The sequence below is a fragment of the Chrysemys picta genome, chromosome 1, assembly GCF_011386835.1.
Source record: "Chrysemys picta bellii isolate R12L10 chromosome 1, ASM1138683v2, whole genome shotgun sequence".
In the NCBI taxonomy this organism is placed as follows: domain Eukaryota; kingdom Metazoa; phylum Chordata; order Testudines; family Emydidae; genus Chrysemys; species Chrysemys picta.
Window position 1 is genome coordinate 51,290,167 of NC_088791.1, and position 22,875 is coordinate 51,313,041.

Genomic DNA, 22,875 nt, shown 5'->3' on the forward strand with positions numbered 1-22,875 from the left:
CTAAGTCAATGACTGACCACCTTCTGGTTCATGGGGGTTTGGAGTTCATGGATTACCCTTAGTAGGTGGATGGGCTGGACTTGAAGCAGGGCTGCCTCGTCTCCCTGTCCCAGAACAGATTAGTGATGTGCCGTGGGGCCAGCATGCTCAAAATTTGTCATCAGTGGGATGATGGGCCAGATCCTTCGTTGGTGTAAATAAGCGTACCTTCACAGAGGCTTGATATACAGCAACTGAGGTCTATGCCAGCGGGCCCTATGAGTTTAATTCAATAAAGGGCATCTCAATAAATTCCATTGGCTTGGAACTAATAAAACTGTGGCACGAATTTTCCAAAGAAATCTTCATTACAGAAGAACACCAGTTTCAAAGATACAGACCTTAGGCTTTAAGCACATGAACATTAGAAAGCAAAGTTAAGTAAATCAGACACAGCTCCTGTGTTCTGGCAAAATCAAGCAGTCTTCTTGACACGTTTGGCATGAAGCCAACTTCACAACTTGTTCAGCTGGATGGGCAGGGGAAGAGGGAACAAACCATTTTCTCTTTGTGATTCACACTACTGCAGGAACAGCACACTGGAAAATGATGCAGCTGCATTTGTGAAGCTCTCTTGATGATTCAGAAATTAATAGATGTATTTATCTCAAAGAAAACTTGCTTTAACCCAGCACTTTACTCTTACATAATACAGAGCACCTTTTATCTGAAAATCTCCAGGCGGATTGGAGAAGTGTAATTAACAAGACTAATAATACTTCCTGATGACATGAGAGAAGGTCCCTTAGGCATATGAGTGACAAATTTTGGCCTGCACAATAAATAGCTAGTGATTGAATAATCCTAAAGTAAACTGGAATCTGGGATTGTGGACAATCTGTCTTTTTAGTAATGACAAACTGGCAAGAGTTTATATTTTGCTTCCCCACCTCCCCCCACGAGTCATGATGTTCAAGAAGCCCAGAGTTTCTGGAAATGCACCAACGAGTTTGGCTGAAGAAAGACTGATCGTCAATATGCATTGAATTCAGCTTCCATGATACAATTTTTTCTGTGCTGTTTGGTTGTAAGCATGCAAACACACACACTATACCAGGGATCAGCAATCTTTGAGATGCGGCCTGTCATGGAAATCCGCTGGCGGGCCGGGACAGTTTATTTACCTGCAGTGTCTGCAGGTTCGGCTGATCGCAGCTCTCACTGGCCGCGGTTCACCGTTCCAGGCCAATGGGGGCTGTGGGAAGCAGTGCGGGCTGAGGGATGTGCTGGCCACTGCTTCCCACATCCCCCATTGGCCTGGAACGGCGAACCACGGCCAGTGGGAGCTGCGATCGGCCGAACCTGCAGACGCCTCAGGTAAAAAAAAAAAAAAATGTCTCGGCCCGCCAGTGGATTTCCCTGATGGGCCCTGTGCCAAAGGTTGCCGAACCCTGCACTATAACATCCCTAGGAGCAACAGCATAGCTAACCTAATTCTATTTTGAAGTAATAATAAGAAAGGAACTTTGAATATAATTTAACTGCATGTCAGCCCATTTCCTCCTCATCCTCCCCAATCTATTCCATAGCTGAGTTGGAGCAGTACCAATGTTTTCATTTTGTAGTTTTAATTCTTTTAGGGACAACAGTGGCTACATTAAACGGAGTAGCATTTCTAGTTTGCTCTCTGTACATTTATCTGCCCTTTCTGGCTCTGCAGACTAACAAGGAATAGGCTCTGCTTTCCTGACCAAAATAGTGATTCTACTTGCAGCATGAAAGTTTCTAAGGCTTGTGAATCCTTATAGTAAGTATTGTATTATAGCCTGCAAAAATCAGTGAACTGTTTCTGTGGAGGAAAGCAGAGCAATTCCATTTCCTCTGCAGCTGCTGATTCTCACTGATGCCAATAGAGCTAAAGAAGATAGTCTGTCAGCCAGTTAATTTGTGTCTAGGGTGGGCAGACTACTGATTTGTTCTCTTCTGAGCTGGACCTGTTGGAATGCCCTATTTCAACAGCTTGGCCACTTATTTATCTGTACTCTTACCTGATCAACTCCATCACAAGAAACCTGTTTAAAAAGATACATTAACATGGGGGAGAGAGAGCGTGCTCTTGACATGGACAAGGAACTGACCTCGTTTCTGAGGACCAGGGGTACTTGTGAGTGGCAGCCGTCTGGATTGGGGGGAGGTGATTTGTGTTGTGCCAAAGGGGTTGCTAGTTGTGATGCTCATCTTGTTATTTATCAGTGAATTGCAGGAGGCAAGGAACAAAGGTGAACAAATATGCATATGCTGATTCGTAACTGGGAGAGTAGACTATACAGAGGAAAGGTAATTAAATGTAGACTGCTAGACTAGAAGCATGGGCAACTGAAGTAGTTTATGGACTTTAGTGCAGAGGAAAATAAAGGAAGGGGGCTAGAGATAAATTACATGAAAATATCCTTGGTACTCCTCCGCTGCAAAACATTGAGCAACAGAACAAACAGGTAGTACAGAACAAAATTCTACAGCCTTCAGTACAGTGCTTAAATGGATTAAAACGTAACCACCACAGGGCACACACATAGAAGTATTATTCAAAGCTCAAAACAAGCAACTATTGTTCCAAATGTGGTTCCAGAGGGGTCACCTTATTATAAAAGAGCTGTTCGAGAACTGTAGACTTGGGCCAGGGGCAGGGTGTCGCACACTTCGAAGCTTGTGTCAGTTGAGCTTACTGCACACACCAGGGGCTCTTTGCATTCCTCTATTCTTCACTGCTCCGTTTGCCATCCTCTCATCCCCCTGCTACTCCCCCCACTCTTCCCCCTGCCAGGGGTTCTGTGTGATCCCCACTTTCCCCTCCTATACCAGAGTCCCCCACTCTTCTCCCACATCAGCAGCTCTATGCCCCCCATTCCCACTTTCTCCATATACCCCCCCCCCCCATTCCCCTCCATGGCAGGAACTGTGTGCACTCCCATTCTCCCCATACCTGGATTCCCCATTGACCCTCCTAACAGCAGGGGCTGTGTGCTTCCTTGATCCCTCACTCCATGTCCCCCATCTCCTTCTTCATCCACAGCAGGGCTCCCATGCCAGGGGCTCTGTCTTACCCCCCTCTCCCAAACCAGGGTCCCCATATCTCTCCCCCCACCAGGGATTCTGCATGCCCCCCTCCCCAAGACACACTAGAGCCTCCCAATCTGCCCCCCCATGCCTGGGTCTGTATGCATACCCCTATGCTTCCCATTATTCTTTTTTTCTGGCTGAGACACAAGTCATTCAACATGTCAACATATTAAACTCTACTGGGAGGACAGGCAGAGCTGAGATGGGAGTATTGTTGTATGGAAGGCACTAATGGGTGCCATCAACCAGTTGTTTAATTTATAGAAAATAGCAGAAGTGCTTGAGGCTGTGGTAAAGAGCTGTGGTAAAGAGCTGGCCCCCCATGAGGTGTCTTGCAAAGGACCCCGGGTCTCGTCTTGTCAACATGGGAGCATCGATCCGGATCGGCAGAAGCCCGGCTCCACCCCCTCCCCCATCTAACTCACCTGGCCAGTGAAGTTAAGGGGAGCAAATAATTGGTAACAACAAGACGGAGTGTGTTTGTGTGTGTGTATAAGTGTAAGTGTAATATATTATATGCATATAATACAGAGTTAATAAATACATGTATTACTAATAAATGTGGCGTTTTGCCTTATTCCCCCTGAAAAGATCCTGTGCAGTACTTTAAGTACAACATTGGGTAGTACGATCGATAGAAACAAGAGTTAGCTTGTAGCCTCTCTGGAGAAGGGATTGTCTTTTTGTTATATGTATGCACACTACTAGCACAATGGGACCCGATCCCCACCTGGAGATTGTGGGCACTACAATAATACAAATAAGTAGTAATAAGAGAAGAACCAGAGGAAGGAGGCAGATTAAGATTTATTGGGGCCCAGGGCACAAAGAACATTGGGCGCCCTCACAGGGCCCCATCACTTGCTCCTCCCCTTCCCCCCATGGCCCTGCCTCCTGGCCTGGCCAGAAATCAGGCCATGGTAAGAGCTGCCCAGAGAGCCTGGGCTGCAGTGGGGAGCCCTGGATCCTCCACCTGTCTTGGATGGTGTGCCCTGGAGGGCAGGGACCCAGGCCGGAGGCTGTTCTTGGGCACCCCAGCTCCTCACCCATAACAGGTGGAGGGTCCGGGGCTCCCCACAGCTGCCTGGGCAGCATAGAAATAAATATGAATGAAAATAAATTATTCAATGCACTAAAAATGTGGCTTAAAGTTGTCATCTTACCAACTTGTTTGGTTTTGAATGAATAACCCTGCTGATACTTGTGGCAGTACGTTTGGAGCCTGTAGGTTCAGGTGAGTGAGTGTGGACAGCTGCAGCTGTCTGTACACATAATACAGCATTATGCCAGAGAACTTTGCCTAAGTGCCAAATATTGTAATAGCTGGGATATAAGGTTTTCTATTCAAACAATATTGTCTATTGGTAGTGTTGGAGACTGGCAGTCAGGACTCTTGAGTTCTCTAACTAGCAGTGACACTTGATTCAGTTTGTGCTTAACTGTAGGCAATTCACTTAACCGTTGTGTGTTTCACTACACCCATGTGTAAAATAGGGGGAAGGAGAGGTGCTGGGGGGTGGGGTGGGAGGGGCAGCTCCATGCGGGAGAGAGGAGGGAAGAAGGGGAGGTTGGGGAGGAGGGGGCAGCTCTGTGCCGGGAGGGAGGGGCGCTCCACACAGGAGGAATATGCTGAGTGCTCACCCTACCACAGCTCCTGCATCTGTCTGGCCTGACCAAGGGGCGTGGCCTCAAGGGGGAAGGAGGAGGACCAGAGTGGTGGGGCCCCAGGGGAACGGAGAGGAAGAGCGCAGTAAGGGTCGGAGTTCCGGCTCGCGGGGGCTCCCCAGTTGGCTGAGGCCCCTGGGCCCATTTGGTAATCCGCGACTGGAAGGAGGTGATAGTTTGGGTTTGGTTTTCCTTGAGCAAAGGATAGAATAGAATAGAATAGAATATAGAATAAATGAACCTGAGCTGCAAATGGTGCAACAGATGTAAGACAGTTTATTCATTTTCCTTATTGGAACATTTTTAGTTCCACTCACGCTAACTAAATGCCATTATGCAGATAAAAGAAAACAATCACCTATTACAGTATATGGGTGTTTTATATCAAGTGTTCCAGATAAGGTATTCTGCCTGTGTACTCCCACACTAAATCATCACCAATACCTCTGATATTACAATCAGGTGATTTTATGGCTGATACAGCAGATGTGAAATAAGAGAACACAGGCAAGGATTCAGCACACGAGAGAAGGTCGGCTGCAAATGGTAAAGTCTTTAAGCATTTTCTACTTATTTGTCAGTTAAAGAATGTTTTCCCTAGGAGATTATCAGACATACAAAGGAAAGCAAAACATGGCAAAGTTAAAGTGTTCTCCCTCATTGAAAACACGCAACATATCCTTCCATAGATGGAGTCTACTCTTCTCGGCCTGCATAACACAATGGGAGCGGTCCATGCACACAGCGCTTGACTCTAGGTCACAAGTGTATGCTGCAGTTCTGTGGCTAATTCTTACTCAGTTACACCATTCTGCTTCTCCATTAGTTTTTACTCATGAAGCGCATAAGTGTGGACACCAGCAGCTTTAGCTAATGGGAGGAGCCAAAGATACTGGAGCAGCCACACTCCTTTCAGAGCTTACACACCAAGCCTGATTCTCCACCGTGTAGCCATTTAGACCTGTGCAAATTGAGTGTAAAACACTGCCACTGGTGTGCACAGAGTGCCTAATCCAGCTTTGTTAGTGATTTATACCTACTTGCTCAAGGGTAAAAGGACAGATGAGGAGTAAGGGAGTAAAGCATCAGATTCTTTGGTTCCCATTACTGAAAAATTGCTTACTTTCCCATTTTTATCATATAATTATAAAATAAATCGATTGGAATATAAACATTGTACTTGCATTTCAGTGTCTAGTATATAGTGCAGTATAAACAAGTCATTATCTGTATGAAATTTTAGTTTCTATTGACTTTGTTAGTGCTTTTTATGTAGTCTGCTGTAAGCCTAGGCAAATATCTAGAGGAACTGATGTACCCCATGGAAGACCTCCGTGTACAGAGGTATGTATACCCCTCGTTAAGAACCACTGGACTAGATGATCACAATGGTACCTTCTGGTCTTCCAGTCTATGAACTACCATTTCACCTACTTTGCACAAAGGGGAGATTATGCTTCTGAGATGATTGAGTGGGTGCAATTCATTTGGGGTAAGGTTTAGCAAATACTTTAAAGCAACTTTACCTAAGTACAACTGATTCCTTTGCCGTGCACTATGGGTAGCCTACTCAGTGTTTATCTAGACTTCAGTTTTCAGTCACGTTAACTAATTGCTAGTTAACACAGTAACACACACAATTGTAAGGTCTAGTATTCACAAATGTTTGTTACAGGACACACATCTGTAGCTTAGAGGACATTACTAGAAACAAACATTTGAGTCCTGGAACAAAAGTTTGTGAACTGTCTATATTGAAGTTACAGACATGTGTTAACTTATGTTAGAAAGCACTAAAAAGTCAAGTCTGGAGAAAATCCAAGAAAATGAACCTCATCTATAATCTTTAACATAAATTATAAAAAACTCAACCATTTTTTAGGTTTAATGTCAATATTTTGTGATTTCTGGTACAACAAGGTTTTAGGTTTAAGTTTATATTATGTAAATAGAAGTGTACAATATATATTTATAAACCCTCTGTGTGACAACACAAGTATAATGAAACCAAATAAGAACATCTGCTGGAATGTTTAGTGTCTTTCTAATTAAATTCAGCAGTTGAATGAATCAATTCATTAGCAACAAGCCTGGTTTATTATCTCATTAATACAGCTGGTTAATATCATGAGGAGATTAGTAGGAACTTGAAATGACCCTAAAATAAAAATGAATGCAACAAAAGACACAGGCAAGTAAATGAGTTACCACAATGGGCACAAGGTAAGAGCAGAGGAAAACAAAAACAAAAAAAATCCCAGACTCATTAAACAGCCTCTCCCCACAAAACTACCACCTCACATAAGAGCAACAGACATCTATGAAAGAAGTGGAAAAACTATCTTTTTCTATATAGTGAGAGAACATTAATGTCTGTCATTGTGAGCAAAAGTATATTAATCTAAGTACTTAAATAAATTCCCTGAAGTAAGTTGGCACCAAATGCAAACCTATGCATTAGACACTCTTCTAGAAAGAGTTACCTTAAAAGCTTTAATAGAAGGGATGGAAAAAAACCAAAATCTATAATAGGTTAGCAAACACATTGGCTCTACACGTCTTATACATATTACAACTTCTCTCTGCTGCTGAGTTGCTAATACTGAACTAGTTTACTGGCACAGCAACATTCTTACATTTAATTTATAGTGATACCCTTGGAAAAGTTTTTCCATTTGTTATCGGATTTCTGTTTTGTTTTACAGAGTATGAAAGATAGATGAATAACAACTGGCCAACACTATTTACAACTAATTACACACACAGCGTGCTATTCCCCCTCCATCCAAATAGCACATCAAAAACATGTTCTCAGTGAAAGAAAAATCACAATACACAGAACAATTTCCCAGCTTTCTATTGAAAAAGCTCAAGCACTCCTATTAACTTGAATTACCATTCAGTCTTAGTTCATGAAGGATTATTTGGCCATTATTTCTGCTCATTAAAACACTATCAATGATACATGGGAGTTAGTTAAAATGTCCATGTGCTAGGAGATAACACATCTCCAAGCTTCCCCAAGATCAATCAGTCTCTACCCTCTACAGCATTTCATTGAATGCAAATTAGTACTTCAAAAGATTACTTCATCCTACAGCTAAGCCTTGTCAGTTTTATAGAAATTGTATATAGTCTGGAGCATCCACAGCCTAATAGGAGACTTCATTCCAGTCACAATCACACAGGTTTAAGAAGAGCAATAAGTCACCAAATCCTGATATCTCAGGAAAGAGTTTCCATATAGCAGGTCTCTGCTGGAAGCTGAAACTAACAGAAATACAACTGTCTTTAATAGCCATATTAAACAGGGCTGCTCTGTAGGGGAGCTTAACATGTTGCAGTTTCATTAGCATTAACAAGTGTTGCTATGGGTACCAGAGTGGAGGCATCAGAAAACAAGTGAATGGAAGAGGTGGAAAATTGATTAATAAAAATCTTAACTGTTAGAAGTAAATAAAACAAAACCAATGTGCCCGCCAATAAGGCTATATTAAAAACATAAATGCTATTTATTAATGTTACTGCCTAGTTTGTTGACTTGCATATGCCAATGAATGTCATCATTTTTTCTTTTTAATTAAAAAAAATCTACCTCAACATAGACAAAGGATACATAGCAAGACAAAATACCATGGGATCTCTTAAGATTGTATATATTATGTACATATTTCAACCTTAAATGAAACTGACAAATACTTCTTTAAAAAAATATTGTTATGAGCACAACCATAATCAATACTCAAACATTCCCATTCTTCCATTTATAGTATGTTAAATACTTCTATAGATAAATTATATGCAAATCTGGAGTGCCATAAAGTCCACTAACATCAAGGTAGTTACGAAGGGGTTACACTAGTGTAGCTAAGCGGAGAAACTGATCCCTAGAGAGCAAACAGGAAAGGCTAAGCTGCTCTCAATAAATCTGGAGTAATGCTACTGTATTCAGTGGAGTTACTCTAGTTTTACACCATCATGACTGTGGAGAATAAAACCCACATTAGTTAAATGCTCAAAGTATTAATAATCTAATACTGATATTTAAGAGACATTTACACTGGAAAAAATTAAGATGTATTGTACCCAAAACACATCCTCCTATTTTAAAAAATAAGATATTCTCTTTCCTGTTTTGCTAATTATCAAAGATATTTGTGTTTAAATTTTCTCCTTTCATAGCACCAAAATCATAGTGCAAAATGGGCCATGACAAATCATTTCTAAGCACAATACACTGTTGTACCATCTATCACAGTTCAGAACACCTGAACCTGTATTCCCCCTCCGTAGTTCAGCAAGGGGCACCCAATTTCAGGCTTCTAGCTTCCCTCTTCCCATCACTTCTCTTGGGTAGAGACATCTCTCTCCCACTCCTGACCAGGGTATTTCCACGATGCAAAGCTCTCTGTCTACATCTATGATTATGAATATCCCAGCAAATCAGACTGTCTCAGCTGGCCTGCTTTGCTTTCCTTCCTTAAAGGCTATAAACAGCATAATTGCCCACAGTTAAATTACCACACAGCTCTTTCTAATCAAGCACATTTATTCTTAAATTAAAAAGCATTATTCATAAAACAATAAAAGAACCTACACACATGCTAATAAGCTTACCAGAGATCAGCCCAACTCCAACAATGGCTCTGGCAGGTGAAGTCCTTAAACCCCCCCAAAGGTTTTTCCTGTGGTCACACATTCATAACTACTGGCTCAGAACAAGCATACCCATGAAAAGTTTAATCTCTCCTTTGTACGACCTGGGCTTTTGATCTGAGACGAGGTACAATGGATCTCTTCTCAGTGGATAGCTTCCAAAGGCTGGGTTTTTCCATAACTGGAGAAGTTACATTTGCATACACTTCCCTCTAGAGAGTTCCTGGGACATCCAATTTAAAAGTTTACATTGTTTCAAACAACCCTTTGAAGCTCACAACATTTCCGAGGGTTTACATTAGCCAGCTCTCTCCCCTTCAGACCTGACATACAATTCCACAATAATACATTCCCATTTACCTTTTTAATACAACAAACTCCTAAAGATACTTAAGTGAAACCATGCTGAATTAAGTTCAAATCAATAAATGTAATTCCCAGTGGCTGAGGCGAGGGGTAGTACAGTCACGCATGTGCAGATGGTTGGATAGCCGGCAGGTAAAGCTGTATCGGAGGCAGTCCAGGGCAATGATCAGAGTTCTCACTAGGATCAGTAGCCAGAAGATCCAATCCAATTTGGTTGGGGAAGGAAAGTCAGGGAAGGTGGCAAGAAATGCTAAGGTGATGTACACATTAATTAAGAGTTGCACAGCCCTTGAGCAGGTCATCTGCATAGGAGTGAATATGTCCCCCTCCACTGAATAGTCAAAATGAACAGCTCACCCAACATGAAACAATTATTTGTTCAAAATATTCAACAAGTACTTACAAATGTACAATTTCTTGTCTGGGGAGCAACGAGCAGGCAATGGTCTGTTGCTCAGACGGCTTTCTCTTCCTGTTGGAGTGTTTTTAGTCCAGACACCCAATGAGAGTACTACCTGTCCATCAAATCAGGCCTGGAGTGTGGGTGCTGTGGGTCTTTAACACTAAGGTTGTTGGTCGGAGGAGCAGTGCAGTGCCATGGCACAGCAGCTAAGGATGCTGCTTAAGGACCTGCTAGGCCTGGGTTTAATACTGGGGTCCTGACAATAAGGTTTCTCCAGGAAATTGCTATATCTGTCATATCAACACAGGATCACCACTTCACTTCCAGGACCAGTGCAAGGGATGGGCATTGAGGGCAGCTGCCCTGGTGTTAATGGGGGGGGAGGGGTGGTCATTGCTGCCATTCAGGTCATGGGAGGGAGCAGGCAATGAAATGCAGCATCTCTGGGCCCTTACCATGCACTTACCTGGCTCAGGCAACCACTCTCCATCCCCTGCCTACCCAGAGCAAGTCCATCAGGACAACATGGCAAGGCAGCTAGGTGGGAGGAGAGTACAGCTCAGGGACGGGGGAGTGGGGAGGGAGAGCCCAAATTGATGGGAGGGAAGAGTAGGACCCAAGTACTGTTGTAGGGCAGAAAAGGCAGGTAGAGACTGTCCCCCCCAGTTATTTTTAAGGGGCAGACAGCCCCTCCCACAGCCCCAGAGGCACAGGAGAGAGTGGGGCTGGTAAAAGTTGGGCTCTAACTGCTGGCTAGTCAGGGTCACACAAGGCCATGACTCCTCTCTCAAAGCCTGGGGCACTAGTGCTCACTGAGAGACCTGCTGCCGCAGTGCCTCTTTGAAATAATCAACACAAATAAAACTCACCAACCAACCTACCCACCCACCCCAAACAGGGCAAGACATAGGGGTGGGTGATCACCGCAACCACACTGGGCACAAACATTCATGGGCACCAAATTCCTCTCCTCCCCCTTTTTTTTTGTTTGTTTGGCTGGTTGGAAGTGTCAAAAATATTTTCTGCCCTAGGCACCAAACTCCTAGGGCTGGCCATGGGGGCTTCATCCATTGACAGCAAGATGTGTAATTTGGTCTCCACCCATAGCAGGCCATGCCTTGTTGTCAGTGATCGCTTTAAAGCACGCCCCAGGTCTTGAGCACACTTTTGGCTACCTCTTTTGCCAGCAAGTTATTTTTGCTTTATTACAGATTTTGCTGTACTTATTTGTTGTTGCTTCTCTCTCCTCCTGGCACTGGTTCACACCCATCACCACACATCTGTACCTACACCAGCTGCAGTCACTCAGGGTATTAGCTCCTTCCTCACTATCCCCATTGCTAAATTTCTTATCCATCCATTGGTGCTCTTCTACCTCAGTTGCTGCAACCTCCTTGCTGGTCTCCCCTCTTCTCACTTACTCCTCCTCCACTGCGGCCAAGATACCATTACTAAAGTTTTCTGCCCTTCCAGTCATTTCAGCCATGTCACCGTCATCTCCTCAAGCATCTTCTTTAGCTTTCCAATTCTTACCACATCAAATTCAAGTTCTTTGCTTGCACCTTAAATGCCCTATGCCAGGGATGGGCAACTTTAAAGTGCTAGTGCAGGGGTTTTCAAACTGGGGGTTCGAACCCCTGAGGGGGTCGTGAGGTTATTACATGGGGGATCACGAGCTGTCAGCCTCCACCCCAAACCCCGCTTTCCTTCCAGCATTTATAATGGTATTCAATATATTAAAAAGTGTCTTTAATTTATAAGGGGGCGGTGTCGCACTTAGAGGCTTGCTATGTGAAAGGGGTCACCAGTACAAAAGTTTGAGAACCACTGTGCTAGAGGGTCACAGAATTCACTAAAACCCTTCGGCAGGCTGGAGTGTGTGTCATGGATGGTGCAGGTCCATGTTCCAGAAGCAAGGAAGAGGTGGAGAGTGAGACAACTGTGCACTCACCCTGATTGGCAACTCCTGTCTCTCAGGGCTGGGCCCAGCTTCCCTCTCCAACCCTTTGGTCTTGCCACAGCATCATGTGACATGCATAGCTATGTGCAGGCAGGGCCCTCACCATTCTCACTTCCTGGCCCTGCTGCCACTGGATCCCCTGTCCCGAGCTGGGCTGTGGTGGGCCAAAATAAAATGATCTGGAAGGCCAGAAGCAACCCTCCAGGCTGGCAATTGCCCATCCCCGCCTTATATAATAGTGCACCAGACTTCTTCTCGTCTCGCTTCCTCCTACTCCTGCCCTCATTCCCTAGCTGTTGCATTACTTATTGCTTTGTCTCTCTCTCTTTTTTTTTTTTTTTTTTTTTTACTCTTAGCATGCTATAACATCAGGTCCTGTCCCATCTCCTTCTAAATCGTCTTTAAAAGACACTCTTCCATAAACATTACTTACCTTCTTCTTTCCAACTATCTCTCCACAGCTGTCCTCTTCCTGAACTTTGGTTTTAGGTCTGGCTTTTGTTTACCTTGCTTATCTTAGGGCCCAAACTTGCAAACAACTTATGGATCTGAATAACTTTACCTACTTGAGTATTCCAGCCCCACTAAATTAAATGGGTCTACTCAGGTATAAGGTTATTCATGTCCATAAGAGTTGTGCAAGTTTGGGCCTTTAAGTTGCCCCATGAATTTACAACGTATCTTCAAGGTTATGCGAGGATGGGCCTGGAATCTGGGTCTGGGTGACAACCAGTAACTCTGTGCCACTACCTGCCTGACAGCTATGGTAGGGCCGCACGCATTGTCACACAAACCCTCTGGAGATAAATAGCACAGGAAGTATCCACTCAGAAGGTTGGACTGACTGCTTCCCTCATGGTCCCTGATTGGTCCACAAACCCTATTTCAGCCCAGGAGGAATTCCAGGAGGTGTCTGTGCAATGAGATACATCTCTGTCAATCATAGTGACAGACCTGCATCTCAGCTCACTTTTGACTCCCAGCCTCAATTCCTGCTTCCTGGCTTGGGCTCTGACCACTAGGCCTGACTCCTAGTTCCACCTTCTAGGCAAGACTGCCCATATCCTGGTTGTGACAATATTTTTGTAAAGAATCATGTAAATTTGCAGAATCCTATAAATATGGTCAAATAATGACAGAACTACGGAGATATACAGAGGAGTAACTGGCCTTTCCCTATATTGGTTCCTATCAGTGATGCAGGAATTGTGCAATACTTATCCATCTCCCCCAAACACCCCAAAACAAATGTTGAGCCTATGTTACCTGAGAATACTGTGCAAAGGTATGCAGAGGAAGGGCAGTTTAGATATACGGTATCTACCTAAAGTGAGGGAGGCGGTATGGGTGGGCAAACATTGCCGCCCCTTTCTCCCCGCCCCCCCAAGGAAGAATTACAGGCCAACACCGCAAGTTGAAACGCAGAGTTCCAGTTTCCTGACACAGGAAAATCCTACACACCAAAAATGTGGACTCTCCCTCCCCTCACGCTCAATTTAGTTACTTTTGATTTTTATCTTCTATTTTCTGATTAGTCAGAAATTGGTACAGTTCCCTCTTGTTTATTCCTCAGTTAGCGCGCAAGCGTCACCAACTATGTCATAATAAGGAATATGCACAGCTCAGGTTAAAGTGAACGCAAGTTACCTTTTGCAGCAAAGGCAAGCTCACATTGGTTTTTCATGTGTTGCAGAAAAATTGGAGTAACCACTCTTTTCCTAACCAAAAAAAAAAAAAAAAAAGGTTTAGATTTACAAAGCTATTATTAAAGACACAACAGCAAACTATTCTGTTGTGAAGGAAAGAGAGGAAGTATAGTACGAGGCCGATGTCGCTCCATCAGGCGCTCTTTAATGACCTGAAAAATCTAAAAAGGAATCCTACAAAAGTCAAAACATGCACACATGGCTGAGGATAAGTACAAAAGAATAATATACAAATATTCAGGGATATATAAAGCATATACAAAATCAGAAAGTCTGAGTTACAAATGAGAAACAAATGATTTAGACTTAGCAATAGACATAAGCAATAAGAGGTGCTATAAACAGATTAGGAGCAAGAGAGCGATGAGGGAAGAAGAGCTAATAACAGATGACATCAAGAAGGCTGAGGTGTTGAATGCCTATTTCTACTCCGGGGGGAATTCTGCGCCATTGTGCATGAAGAATTTGCACAGAAATTAATGTTGTGTGTGTAGAATTTCCTTTTTCCTCCTACAGAAATGGGCTGCAGAGCTGCTGGCCGCCACTAGAGGCTGCTGGACCCAGCAGAGCCCAACTCGCAAATAGAAGATACTGTGAGGTGGGAGGGGGAGGAGAAGGAGCAGCTGGAGGGTTCCGGGAGCTGCAGTTCCTTGCACATCCTGAAGGAAGGAGCCTGGGATCCAGCATCAGGCTTTTTCTCCCTCTGGATCCCTGGGTTCTGATGGTTAAGGGATGTGGGTTTCTGGACTGGGGGAGGCCCCATGGCTGGGCTCTGGGGGACTAGGGAGTGCAAGTGTCTGGGCAGGGAGGCCCGCAGCTGGGTTCTGGGGGCTAGAGTGTCTGGGTTGGGGGGATGCCCCGCAGCTGGGCTCTGGGGGTGCAGGTATCTGAGCGGGAGGGGACAGAGAACCAGGGGTTTCTTTAACTCTCTACTCCTGTTAAAGGCTGTTATAAAGAGATGGTGATCAATTATTCTATGAGATCCTAGGTTTGTAAGCTTCACCCTGGTAGAGGGGAAATTTATGGATCCTAATTAATCCTATACACTGTGCTATGTTCTGATTAAATATACATGCTAATTAGTATAGTGTCAATGATTCTGATAAAGCTTCTTTTACTTCTTAAATTTTATGGTAGTTTACCAAGGGAGCTAATTTAAGAATGAAATGGAACACATTAAATTGCTACAATCTTGTTTCTTAATTAAGTGGAAAGTACTATTGCATCTTTTTGAAATAATGGGCTGACTCTCCAGAATTACCACTTTTAAACAAAGGCGAAATTAGTAAGAAGAAAACACAATAGCACACAAATATAAATCTCACCTGTATTCAAAGATTCTTTGAATTAAACAGGATCTGTGCTTGCTTCAAACCAGGAATGAGCCACTCGGGCAAGGAGACAACACAGGTTTATTCTACACAGTGTACTTTTAAAATTCATTTTTGGAAGCAAAGCCAAGTATCACCTATTGTAATTTGCAAAAGCAAAGAAATCTTGGAAAGATTAAAGGAAATATGGGGGGAGGGGAATATTCCTGTGGAAGTGATGGTTTAGGTAAGGAAGATGAAACACACCACACTGAGTTATCAAAAAGAAAATAAAAGTGAGGTAACAAAACAGCTCAAGAAATTCAGTTGTAGTACATCACTAAGAACAGATGGCAACCATCTGAGAGTTCTGGGGTCTCTGAGCCACTAACAAAAACATGTACTGTTAATATGTTACTAATAGGAACTAGTACATCAAAAGATGAGAGGGTGGCAAATGTGAAGGTAATGGTGATCATGGGAAAAAACGGTTACCTATCTTTTTGTAATTGTTGTTCTTCGAGATGTGTTGCTAATGTCCATTCCATTTTACGTGTGCATGCGCCCACGTGCATGGTTGTCAGAGATTTTGGCCTTAGTGGTACCTGTATGGACAGCTGTGGCGCCCTCTAGAGTGCCACGCTCATGCCTCAGTATATCAGGCACCGCTGGCCCTACACCCTCTCAGTTCCTTCTTGCCGACAACTCCGACAGACGGGCAGGAGGGCAGGTAAGGGAATGGACATGAGCAACACATCTCAAAGAACAACAGTTACAAAAAGGTAGGTAACTTTTTTCCTTCTTTGAGTGCTTGCTCATGTCGATTCCATTCCAGGTCTCTCACAAGCAGTATACCTGGAGGCGGGCTCGGAGTTCACAGTCTTGCAGCATTGCTCTGCCAAAGGCAGCGTCATATCGAGCTTGCAGGGTAAGCGCGTAATGAGATGCGAATGTGTGGATGGACGACCAGGTGGCAGCCTGACAGATTCCTTAGATTGGCACCTGCACCAGGAAGGCCGCTGATGACACCTGCAGCCTAGTTGAGTGAGCAGTCACAATTGCCAGCGGGGGCACCTTTGCCAGCTCACAGCAGTAGTGGATGCAGGCCCTGATCCAAGATGAGATTCTCTGGGCAGACACTGGACAACCCTTCATACTGTCTGCAACAGCAACGAACTGTGCTGACTTACGGAACGGCTTTGTTCTATCTATGCAGAAAGCCAGCGTCTGTCTGACATCCAGGATATGCAGCCTGCGTTCTTCATCTGTCGCATGGGACTTTAGACAAAACACTGGCAAGTACATGTCTTGACCAGTATGAAACTGGGAGATGACCTTCAGCAGAAAAGCCGGGTGTGGACGCAGCTGGACCTTGTCCTTATAGAAGACTGTATAAGATAGCTCCGACGTGAGCTCCCTGATCTCAGACACCCTCTGGGCCCAAGTTATTGCGACCAAGAAGGAGACCTTCCAGGAGAGAAGCAGGAGGGAGCAGGAAGCCAAGGGCTCAAACAGGGGGACCCATGAGCCTTGACAGCACAAGATTCAGATCCCACATGGTAATTGAGTCCCAGACATGCGGGTAAAGTTGCTCCAGACCTTTCAGAAACCATGCCGTCATGGGATGGGCAAAGACCGACCTGCCTTGAAATGGAGGGTGGAACACTGAAATGGCTGCCAGGCTGCGTTCCATCTAAGCTGCGCACTTGGGTGGCTGCCCAGGAGTAACTGAAGTGCCGGGCAGTTGATTAGCAGCGCCGCTCACATCCAGCCAGCAGTGTGTAGTCAGGGTGCCCCTCCCCACTGCTTTGCAGCCATGTTGCTCCTGCCCTCTGCCTTGGAGCCCCTGCTGCTCGTGGGACCCTCCTGCTGGCTGTGCAGAGGGGTGCGTGTTGATATCAGGGTGTCCCCCTCCCCCTGTACCTCAGCAGGAGAGAGGGGACAGCCCCAAAAGTATGAGGTCTGAACACTGTTCTGGGCAGTGAGTGAGTGCCTTTACCTTAAAGAGACAGCGCATGGTCTCTCAGAGACTTCTCCAGCGCACACAATCTCTGTCTGTCTCCCCCAGCGCACACAATTTCTGTCTGTCTCTCTCTCTCTCTCTCTCACACACAGAATACATCGTGGCGGTATTGTCCATCAGGACCTACACCACCTTGCCTTCCAGGTGGGCAAAAACACCTGTCAGGCCAGGTAAACTGCTCTGAGCTCCCTGACATTGATATGAAGGGCTAAGTCATGTTGAAACCACTGGCCCTGAGTGCTGAGCTCACCGAAGTGGGCTCCTCAGCCCAGATCCAACGCATCTGAGACCAGGGTAAGCGATGGGGATGGGGACGTGAAGGGAACTCCTTGCAGCACCGAGTTGGAATCCAGCCACCAGGCCAGCAATGAGAGGACGTGGCTCGGCACCGTGACCACTCGGTCCAGGGCATGCCTCTTGGGGATACAGACTGAGGCCAGACACATTTGCAGAGGCCTCAGATGAAGTCGAGCATGACTGACCATATACGTGCATGTGGCCCATCAGTTGAAGGCACATGTGTGCCATGGTAAGTGGGTGGCTATTTATGTGGGAGATCAGGTCCGACATGGCCCAAAAACGCGCTTCTGGAAGAAAGGCCCTGGCCTGCAAGAAGTCGAGAACCACTCGGATAAACTCTATGTGTTGGACTGGCATTAGTGTGGACTTTTCTGTATTTATAAGCAGGCCCAGGTCGCTGCAGCTGAAATGCACCCAGATCGAGGCTCCTTTGCACCTGCCCTGGGGACATGCCCTTGATGAGCCTGTGGTTGAGATATGGGAAGATCCTGACCCCTCGATGTCTCAGGTAAGCCGCCACCCCCGCCATGCATTCCGTAAACACCCTGGGAGCCGAGGACAGGCCAAAGGGCAGCGCCAGGAACTGAAGTGGTGCCCGGTCACTATGAAAAGCAGGAAATTCCTGGGTCCCAGGAATATGGAGATGTGAAAGTAAGCGTCCTTTGAGTTGAGAGTGGCATACCAATCTCCCGGATCCAAGGAAGGGATGATGGAGGCCAGGGAGACTGTGCAAAACTTCAACTTCTTGAGAGACTTGTTGAGGCCCCCTTTGGCCTTTGGGATTAGGAAGTAGTGGGAGTAGAATCCTCTCCCTTCCATGTCCCAAGGAACCTCTTCCACTGCCCCCAAGTCCAGGAGCTTTTTGACCTCCTGAACGAGGAGTTGCTCCTGAGAAGGGTCCCTGAAGAGGGACAGGGAGATGGGGGGTGGGAGGGAGGGGCAGCCAAAAATTGCAGGGTATAGCCCCTAACTATTACGTCCAGAACCCAGCAGTCCGATGTAACCCGTGACCTGACCGAGCAGTAGGGAGAGAGATGGTTGAGGAAAAGACGGGAAGGATCCGGGTGGCTAACTGGGGCATTGCTCTCGGGCACACCCTCAAAATCAGCGCTTTTGGCCCCCTAGATGTTTGGTGGGCCCAGGTTGCACAAGTGAGTGGGAGGAAGAAGGGCGTCAATGACTAAAACTCGTGTCCCTTCTTCTTGCAGAGCCCTGAAAGGTTGCCAGGGTCTTGATGGCGAGAGCGGCCGGAAGGGCTTTCTAGCAGATTGTGGCATGTGCATGACCAACCAGCGAAGGGTGGCTCTAGTGTGCTTCAACCCATGTAGCATGGCGTCCATCTGCTCAGAGAAAAGACCAACCCTGTCGAAAGGGAGGTTTTGAATGGACTCTGCATTTACTGGGAGAGGCCCACCATTTGGAGCCAGGCGCGGCACGGCATCACAACTGTCGCTGCGACCACCCGAGCCATCGAGTTCACCGCATCCCAGGCCATCTGCAGGCAGCATCTGGCTGCTGCAGTACCCTCCTCCACCAGGCTGCCGAACTCTTGGGTAGACCCTGCAGGAGGGACTCCTGGAACTTTTTAAGACCATCCCAGAGGTTCAAGTTATATCTGCCCAACAAAGCTTGATAGTTCGCCACCCAAAATTGTAAGCTGGCGGAAGAATAAATCTCTCTCTCAAATAGATCGAGCCTTTTGGCGTCTTTCTTCTTAGGAGTCAAGGAGGTGTGACCCTGTTTGTCCTTCTCGTTGGCCGCACACACACCCAGTGAGCCTGGGGACGAGTGAGTATAAAGGTATTCAAAAGCCTTGGCCAGAATGAAATACTTTTTCTAGGCCTATTTCGAGGTGGGAGGAATGGAGGAGGGGGGTTTGCCACAGGGCCTAGGCTATCTTGAGAACCCCTTTATGCACAGGCAGGGCGACCTGGGTGGGCATAGACGCCATTGAAATGGGTGTCCTCTTGCTCTGCCAAGTCCTGCACCTCCAGCCCCAAGTTCTCGGCCACATGCCGAAGTAGGGCTTGATGCTCCCTGAAGTCATCCATGGGGCTAGCCCTCCAAGGTCCCACGATTGCTTCGTTCGGGGACGAGGAGGAAGATTGAACTGCTGGGGGAGGTCCCGGGGCATCAACTGCCGCCAGGGATGGAGGCTTCAGGGTGGGCACAAGTTCCTCCACTCTGGTCTCCGAACAGGCCCCCAGCACCGAGCCCAGTGCCACCGGTCGGTGCTCTGACACAGCAATCAAGGATATCTGATCACGCTAAGAAGGGGGCATCATCATGACTGGTACATCCCACATGCTCCAATAAGGCCACTGCGCTGGCTGTGATGCCACTGCAGTGCCGCAGATGACCGTGCAGGTTCTGGCACCCAATCTCGCCGATGGGACCTGGGCGGTGGGCTCAACTGGTCCTCTGTGCTGGAGGAATCACCTTCTGGTGACCGGGAAGGGACCATTGATGACTGCGTCTGTTTGCTGCTCATGGCTATCGGTGACCACTGACCAGATGTGGGAGACTGGTGTCGGTACTGGGGAGAGCAGTACCGGTGCTGAGATGGGGAACGCTCCCACGGAGCCGTCGATTGGGACTGATGTCTGGAGGATGACTGACGAGAGGATGAGTGGTGCCAGGAGTAGTGTGGGGAGTGCCGACCCCATACTGGTGAGTAATGCCGAAGGAACCTTGACTTGGTCTGGGCGACCGATGACGCGTCTTGGACTTGTCCTTGGATCCTCAACGCGGCAGAGAGGATCATCGACTCCTGTCAGGCGACCGGCAGTGTTCCCCTGCCCCTTGAAGGGTCTTAGAGGCTGGCTTTCCCTCTTGGGGAGCCATAGCCAAGTTCTCCATCCCCGGAGTCATCAACGGAGCTGGTGGAGAACTGTGCTCTCTCGGTGCCTGGGGAGCCTGGGAGGATGATGATGCAGGCAGGGGTGTGGGTCCCATACTGCTCCCAGGAGTCATACCTTTAAGAGGGCTGGGGGCCCCAACCGGGGAGGCACGATTACGTGCCTCCAGAGTAACCTGGCAGCCAGGCCTGGGTCCTTTGGTCGATGACTCTTGGGCCATGTTGCTTGGTGATGGAGAGCGCTTCTTAGCTTTCTTCTTTAGCACCGACGACGTCAAACAATGCCAGGAGGAGCCAAGTGCCAGTGGCGCACTGCACACAGAGACCGAAGCACTCGGTGAGAACTGTCTGGACGGCTCGGAAGCCAGGAGGAAGGCAGACTCCATTAGGAGACCTTGAGGCAGATATCCCGCTCCTTCTCGGTGTGGGGCCGAAAGGTCTTACAAATCTGGCACTGATCCTTAACGTGCGACTCCCCCAAGCACTTAAGACATCTGCTATGGGGGTCACTCACAGGCATAGCCTGTTGCAGTCTGAGCAGGGCTTAAACCTGCAAGACTGGGGCATGCCCCCCCCTCTCCGGGGCAAAGTCCACATGGGACCCTAACTATTAACAAACAAATATTTAACTGCTATTTAACAACTACTTAACCACTATTGTATACAAACTATGTACAAAGGCCCAAGGCATGACGTTCATAAGAGAAAAAAAAGCCACTAGCTCTTGCTTACCAAAGGAAGATGCTCCGACTAACCACCATGGACGGTAAAAAGGAACGGAGAGGGCAGAGGGCCGCTGGTGCCTGATATACCGTGGCATGAGCATGGCACTCCAGAGGTACCAACCCTATGAGTACCGCTAAGGCAAAAATCTCCAGTGACCACACATGTGGGTGTGCCCACCTAGAATGGAATTGACATGTGTAAGTGTAATGCCAACAGACCCCGGTCATCAGCAGGCAGGATTGAACCGGGGACCTTTGGAACTTAGTGCATAAGCCTCTACCGCATGAGCTAAAAGCCAACTGGCTGTTAGTTAAGGCTGTAGAGCAGACTCATTTTATCTCTCTCTTTAAGTGGTCTCTGTGCCCCCGAGATGGGATAGAATACCACACCCAGAAGGTGTGTGGGTTACACAAGGGTTACACAAGCACTCAAAGAAGAATTATAGATTAGAAAACTATACTCCAGTATCCGTGATCAGACATGATCTCCAACTACTGTACCTCCTCTAGTTCTAACATTTAAAGATGAGCATCATAGTTTCATACTAATGAGCTAGAGCCCATTCTAGTGAACAAAGCCAATTAAGAATACCCAAGCATAATGCAGAGTGTAGTTCATTCATTTACTTCACAAGTATACTTTAGCTTTCATAATTGTAGCAGATTTTGTAACAGCAATGAAGTATTAATGTGAGACCTCATTATAGCCCTATCCTATTAAATCTTTGATAAAATGTGGTGCGAGATCACTTTTATTTTGTATATGAATTAACAGGGGTGAGGATTGTTGCGATTCTATTGTACAAGTGTTTTTCTTTATACTTCAGGGCATAAAGTGATCACAAGCTGGGTCAGGAAAGTTTCCCTGCATGATACAGTATCGCATAACTGGCGGAGTGCATTACTGGCAGAAGGCTTTGTACATTCTTATATAGCACTTTGTATAGGTCTATGTTCCTACTGTTATTGCAGACAAAATCTTTTAGAAGTTTTGTGCCTTTCAAGAACTGATGCTTTGTGTTACCATGCAGAAAAACCGGAGCTTTTGTTATTACAAATTATGTAGCACAATATTACTGCTCAAACTATTGACTAATTCAAACTATTATAACTGTAATCATTGTTACTGGGGATAGTATATATTTCACTCTCAATTGGTTATAATGAATGAACATATTATTGCTTGAGGTGCTAATCCTTTCTCCCCCCTTCCCCTCCCCAGAAACAAAAGAAAAACGCCCCATAAACATGGACCCTTACTCACATATGAGCTCCACTGACTTCAAAGGGATACTGTGCAGAAGTACAAGACCAGCTCCCAACAGAGGCATGCCTGCCTTAAAGTAGTAGAATGCAGTATTTTAATCTTCCCAGATCTAAGGTTTTAAGCATTTAATGTTTTCCATGAGATAAAAGTCCTTGTCCCCTCTCTCCCCACTGTATACCAGTCCCAACCAGATAGAACTTCCCTCTCACTTCCACATCATATAGACTTGCAGAAGGAGAAAAACTCATTTTTAATAGATCTCATAACATATATCATCATTTATATCTTGAGGTCCCTTCCAACTCTGATATTCTATGATTCTATATATGGATCCCTTAGATCCCAACCAAATTTACGTTTTTGGTGTTCACTCAAAAAACTGGAAAATTCCTAAACAAAAAAACCCATTAAATAAGGAGTAAGGTTGAAAGTGTGTTTTGTGGATCAACCATAAAAAAGTTCCTAGATTACATGTAAAAAAACCCACACACAATCTTTAAAAAGACCCCTCCCCAAAAAAACATTTTCTGGATTTTAA

At 45.9% G+C, this 22,875-nt stretch overlaps 1 protein-coding gene across 6 annotated transcripts in view; it reads right to left on the reverse strand.

Moving 5' to 3' along the window:
• Positions 1-22,875, reverse strand: part of ZNF277 (zinc finger protein 277) — a 76,344-nt gene that overhangs the window by 41,305 nt on the left and 12,164 nt on the right. The window contains exon 2 of one of the 6 annotated variants that reach the window (XM_005310604.5): positions 13,797-13,867. The exons of the other annotated variants lie outside the window; for them this stretch is intronic. Coding sequence (XP_005310661.2) covers positions 13,797-13,833 — 37 coding nt within the window. The 5' untranslated portion in view covers positions 13,834-13,867. The remainder of the gene's footprint in view (positions 1-13,796; positions 13,868-22,875) is intronic. 6 annotated transcript variants of the gene reach the window in all.